Raw genomic sequence first — 6825 nt, 5'->3', positions numbered from 1 at the left:
ACATGAGACAAAATAAAACGAAACATTAAAATCGAGATTTCGCTGCATTGTTCGAGTACCTAACTAGTTATATTATAAGCATTTGACAAAGAACTCTTAAAAACCAGTTTTTATGCATCAAGTATTGTTTGTTGATGCATATTAAAATTCAAGATTGCAAGTAAATTGTACGTAAGTACCACTTATTAAAATAGAATTTTGAATTCGTGTAACTAACTGCAGATAAAATAATCAAATGCATGATAAACATTTCTTTTAAATATAAGAAATCAAAAATATAGTTAGGATAATCATTGAATTCTAACAGAACATTTAATTATTATTTTTATAAAAAAATGATATCATTCCTTATTATTAAATCTAAATAAATTATAATGAAAAATAGAATTAAAGAAGTTACATAAAAAACGTGAACTTTTAAATAGTTAATTTGATACTAATATCGATATAATTTTTAAATTTTTTATGAAATATTCAAATTTAAATTTTATTCAAACATTATTACTTTATTAAAATCACATAAAATCGTAGAGACAAAAAAATAAAATAAAACATTAATATCAAGATGTATCACACTGCATCATACATGAGTACCCTTCTAGTAAATACTAAACACGTCTTTAATATAAACAAACGCAACGATTTATTGCTACACGTATTGTGTGAATTTCACACCTAACCTCCCTCACGTTAAATAAGCTTAATACCTGCTTACTTTTTACATTTAAATTTTCTCTTAATAATCATTAATTTTAAATGCAAAAATTCTTTATATAGCTTGTAATCGTATTGATTTGTTTTAAATTTAATTACTTATTGATCATAGACTTTATCCTTCGTCTTAAAAGATTGATCTATTTAGCCGGACTAATGACTGAGTTGTCGTATTTTATATTTATCTGTCCGTTTGGGTTATACACTACCATAAAGGGTTGGACTCACGTGAGACTAGACTGTTTTGGTGAAATCATTTTTTTACACTTGAAACTTCACAGCAAAACGTTGTGAAGGTAAAAAAAGTTGAACTTTTTTCACAGCAAAAACACTATAAAGATTATCTTCACAGCGTTAAAGTTTCAAGTGTATAAAAATGGTCTCACGGATCTCATGAAACAAGTCGTTCTCACGTTATCTCAAATCCTATTATTAAACATTTTTTCTCATAAAATAGTAATTTTTTCTCTCTCATCTTAAATGAGATTTTTATACAAGTAAAAATAATTAAGGCAATTTTCGTTATAATCTTCAAAATAAATTGCAGAGATTTTCTTTACATATAGAAAATCTTTTATTTATGTTCTTTTTTTCTCTATTTTAGACGCTGATTTAAAGATTATGTCGAAAACAATTTTGATCAAAAAATATTTAAAATTCTTGTTTCCTTATTTAAAAAAAATATATTCACGATGTTTAAAAAATATCTATCGGAGATGCTTTCATGGATCAAATATGACTGATGCCTACGTAGCAAAGAACATGAACAAGAACAGTAAAATCGGTTACTCCTTTAGAATCCTTAATTGGGTCCGATTAAGGGGCCGTTTACCAAACACTTGTCCGGTAAATGCTTACCGGTAAAATTTAACACTATTATTTACTTACCTGGTAAGATTTTAGTCCACCAGAACGACATTGTATGCAACAATTTACCCAGTAAGCACTGATCGTGGTAAGAGTCGTCGCCCTCACTTACCGGGTAAGACTTTTGATCCTTGTCTCACTCTTACCGTGTAAAATTATTTGTCCTTACCATATTCATCCGATGAGATAATATTACTTGGTAAGCGCTTACCCGGGTAAAAGTTTGGTAAACTATCTTCAATCAAATAATTATAATTGTATGACTAGATAACATATTGGATGTGGTTACTGCAAGATGGTTATTAGGTCCAAAGGGCCCAAGATCCATGTATAATTAAAAGTTGGTAAGAGACCCGGTCCGGGAGACAAAAAATTTAAAGAACACGTTATAGACGGGGCCACGAAAATGGTTCTCCTAGTTGTTAAAAATTAGTCTCGAGTCAGTTTTAATTGGTTTTGTCAAAACCGGATTGGTTGGTCTTGATCCACCTAAAGTCCTATGACCTAGCTAGGCCCTGTTACTAGTGCCGGTCCAAAAATTGAATTCATTTTATCCCAAAAAGAAAGTGTACTTTATTTTTCTGCAAACCAGATAATCAACAACAAGCATATACGATATGGAAAACAATCTATTGCTAATCCTTTTTTTATTTTCTCTAAGTTTTTTTGAATAAGAAATTGACATGTTATATCTTTCTGTCTTCCACCACCATTTAATTTAAAGCCTTTCTTCTATTATGTGCCTGTAAGGCTGATCTGGTGGAGGGCGAGTCAGGTGTTTGTCCAGGGCCCACAAGAAATAGAAGCCCAATTTTTTTTTTCATATATACTATATAGTATATAGTAGTAGTTCAAATATATTAATAAATAAAAGGGACACAAGTTTTTTAATTTTTAAAATGATCCAAAAAGAATTTAGCATTATATCAAGGGCTTAAGGCCCATCCGACTTGTATCATGGATACTAATCGGAACTTAACAAGATAGATAGTTTTTATGGGGCATAGGCCCCCTCCACATGAATTTTTGATCTAAGATTGATGCTTTCTAAAAAGTTTGTTTTAACCCTAAAAAAAGTTTAAGATGATTATTGATATTGTACTTTCCATTCAACCATTCCATACCTTTTTTTTTTCTCCTTGTTTTTTGTAAGTATATAACAACTATATACGACAAATGCAATAAATAAATCACACCCTCCTCACATTTGGTGAAGTTTGAACCCATGACCTCTTAGGAAACCAAAGACTATGATATCGTTAGACTAACTTTGTATGTACCTTTGTAATTCTACAAAGAAAAACTATTAATTTAAATATATGTACCGTTACATTTATATAATCACTCACAATAGCTATATAACCACGCTTACTATTTTAATTTGAATATATGTACCGTTACATTTATATAATCGCTCACAATAACTATATAACCACGCTTACTATTTTATATAAAATATATAGGTAGAACATATTCGATGATTTTTATTCTTATTGCGTCAAGTTTCATTAACATTTAAGATGCATAGAGAGAACCCTCTCGTGGCTGGTCGCCACAACATTATGCACTTGATACTTGGTTACCAATATAGAGTAAAAAACGCTCGAATCACACATGATTTTACACTTAAATCACATATGATTTACACGATTTTAGTCGCGACCTAAGATAGCAGACAACATCACATACACATCTTTGTGTTAATCATTAGTGTAAAATCACATGTAATTTAGACACGATTAAACCATTTACATGTTTTCTTATTTGATTATTTCTCTTTCTCTTATATATATATATATATATATATATATATATATATATCTATTTTGTTAAAAACTTTGGTATATTAAATACAATCATTACTTTTGTTTTGCTTTTTCAATAATTAAAAGTAATATAAAAATAATGATTATGTCATGTTTGTATTTCAAAATTTTGTTGTTTTATGCCTTTTAATTGATTATATATGTTTTTCAGTTTACTCTAATTTAGTAGATAGAGCAGTGGTTTGACCACTAATCTCCTGCATTTTTATACTTGCCACCATTTACGCCACTACCTTTCTTTTGCAACCATCATTAATTCCTTTTTTAATCCTCTAATTAATTAAAATTATAAATTAAACTATTACATTTTGTTGTGAAGTTTCAAGTGTAAAAATCATATCTTACGAAAACAACATTGTCTCATGTAAACCCAACCATATTTATACTAATTGGCTAAGATTCTCCCCATTTTTGAGCAAAAATGATACCAAAAATAATGAAATAAAAATATTTTAAAAAGATCTCGGGATTATTTTGTAATTTTCAATGCTTGTATTAAAGATGATGTGCCATTTAACCATATATCTATCGTCTTCAAACCTAAAATTTGGCATGACACCTTATCACTTGATTAATAAACCACACCTCCATGAGTTGGACCACCATCAAATTTCAATCACAACCTAATAATTGACCGGTCAATATGCACACCTGATCCATGGATCCTATGTGGGGTGCTCTTATGCCCCCACCTCCTATTCCATATCTCTAATTATGTTTAACTAGTAATTTAATCCAATCATTTGCTTTCGTTAACGATTTTCGTTTTCTAGTTAATTGTTCGTCTTTAAAATTGTGAACGAAAAACGCCCGCTTAACCAGTATGGTCTTAGACAAACAAAATCCGTCACTAAAACACATATGACTTTCTTATGGATGAAATTAACGTGTTTTTACTTAAATCTTTCACTTGAAGCTTATTCAATAAGTCATCTTTTATATTGTTAATAGCATCTCCAACAAATATGTTAAACTGAGATTTCTTCAAAGTGTCGATAAATTCTAGATTTGGAAAAATAAAATATGGTGATAGCTGCCTTTCATTCTTTATGGGATTGGTCGGGCAAAGAAAGCTTAAAGAAGCATCCCACCGACGACCACCACCTTTCACTTTCCCTCCTTTTTCATCATTACCCTCCCTCCTAATATCATCATACTTCGATTCATCATCCCTTCAACAAAATCATGGGGAACTGTCTCTTTGGAGGGTCACCGGAAAATGATCCAGTTATCAAGGTCATCAACTCCGCCGGTGGAATCATGGAGTTCTACTCCCCCGTGACTGCAGAATGCATCATCGACGAGTTCCCCGGCCATGGGATTTTCCGGGGAAACGATCTTTTTTGGAAACCCATCCCTCACCATGAGTTTCTGGTCGCCGGAAACTCTTACTATCTTCTTCCACTCGATAAGAGAAGAGGAATGAAGGTAGGGCATGTTAGATCCAACAGCCTCCCGCTAAACACACCTGCACCCTACCGGATGTCGTTCGACAGCCGTCGAATGTTCAAGAGGTCGTACACAGATGGGTATTCCTCGTCTTCTTCTAGCTCTTGTAGCTCCAGAAACAATGGCGGATTTTGGAAGGTGAAGCTGGTGATAAGCCCAGAACAGCTGTTGGAGATACTGTCACAAGATGGAAGAACACAGGAGTTGATTGAGAATGTGAGAACCGTGGCAAAATGTGGAAACGAAGCCGCTGTTTCTTGTAATTCTTCTGCGGTCTTATCAGATCAATGGAGTCTGTGCAGCAGTAGCAGAAATGGTTCCAAGAAAGATGTTGTTTTAGAGATGTAATTACTTAATTAGCACCAAAAACTTTGTCAGCAACTTTGTTTCGAAATCGATCTCGATCTCGATCTCGATCCTTCAAACAAGTTGTATAATGATCAATTAGCAGATTACACGACTGTTTTTAACTCTGATACGAACGAGTTGGGATCATGTTGAAATGTAAACTTATTTACTTGTCGGTTTGGACAAAGGTTATAAAATGTCTATTTTAAGTTTTTTTGGTTGTGACGCAACTCGTATCCGAACTACTCGTGTATTATGGTGTTGTAATGCGCCATAACTGAAACCGACATACGAGCTTTAAAATATTCGAATCAACTTAAAACCGCGATGAAAGTAATTGATAGACCAACAATTTTATAACCTTATAAATTGACTTCAAATCTAATTTCTTTGTACCAAACAAAGAGACATCTAATTTTCATAAATAATAACAAGATAATTAGTAGAGTAAGCAACAAATTTGTTCCATGTGGTTTGTCAAAAATAAAACCTGGTCACTGTAATTCGTGATTTTGGCTCGTATTTAATTTCTGGTTTTAACAAATTATGATAAATTGTATTTTTTTTAAGTGTATTTTATGGACCAAATTACATATTTTAAAATGTATTTTAATAACGTATTTCTTTAATCGATTTTTTCTTTAAAAAAAGGGGACTGATTTGGGTCTGGCCCGGGACCGGTTACAAAGTACCTTAACGGGCCTTGGGTTTTTGGTCGGGATTAAGAGTAGTTACGGGAGTAGTGTTTGGGACCTAAACCAATATGAGCCCAAAACAACTCGAAACCGATTTTTGACGATCTCTAGCTTAGAGCTATAAGCTCTAATTATAGATGTGGATTGTGGAGTAGTGATACCCGACCCATGACCCATTTTAACCACTCTAATGTGGATTGCGGAGTACTGGTATGGTTGGGCCTCGATTAAATACATGGCCCCATTTTTAGCCACTCAAATTGTAGATGTGGAATTGTGGATTGTTTGTGGTGGAGTGCTGGTATGGTTGGGGCTTCAATGAAATATATGGCCGGGGTCCATGAGAGAATAGCTAAAAAGACGGCCCACGAATCAACCAAACAAATTTGTCCTTAAATTTCGTTTATTATATAAATTTGGTCGTCATGGTTTGTATCAAACAAATTTGATTAATTAATAAAAGGTTAAAATGCATGAAATAGCAACTTATTTTCATAAATTTTTTATTATAACATTTTATTTTTGTTTTTCTTTATTACAGCAATGTATTTTCAAATTATTTTTTATTAAAACATTTTACTTTAAAAAATCTACCCATAATAGGGTGACCTGTTACCTTTTAAACCGGTTAATCCTTTGACTTTTTTGTTTGTGTGGCTTTAATGAGGTAATGTGGATGACACATCATTTTAATGACTTAAATAAAATTAAAATAAAAATATATTTCAAATTATTATTAGTGATTTTCATTTTTCATTGCTATGATCTAAATTTTTTTTTTTACTTTTTCTTGTTAAGTTGCATTCAAATTAAATATTCTTAGAGTAAAATATTTATTAAATAAATATGAAACATTATTTTTGAGATATATTTTGTTTGTAAAAAAGTAACTTTTTTTATTTTATGTTGTTCAAATAAATACATAT

The 6825-nt window shown here is 31.5% G+C and overlaps 1 protein-coding gene across 1 annotated transcript; it reads left to right on the top strand.

The window, feature by feature from the left end:
• Nucleotides 1-4592: 4592 nt before the first annotated feature.
• Nucleotides 4593-5204, top strand: LOC112528648. The gene has a single exon (XM_025139669.1). The coding sequence runs from the start codon at nucleotides 4593-4595 to the stop codon at nucleotides 5202-5204; it is 612 nt and encodes a 203-aa protein (XP_024995437.1).
• The last annotated feature ends 1621 nt before the right edge of the window (nucleotides 5205-6825 follow it).

The sequence above is a fragment of the Cynara cardunculus genome, assembly GCF_001531365.2.
Source record: "Cynara cardunculus var. scolymus isolate 2C chromosome LG 15, CcrdV1, whole genome shotgun sequence".
Taxonomy (NCBI): domain Eukaryota; kingdom Viridiplantae; phylum Streptophyta; class Magnoliopsida; order Asterales; family Asteraceae; genus Cynara; species Cynara cardunculus.
This window is presented reverse-complemented; position numbering and strand designations above follow the sequence as displayed.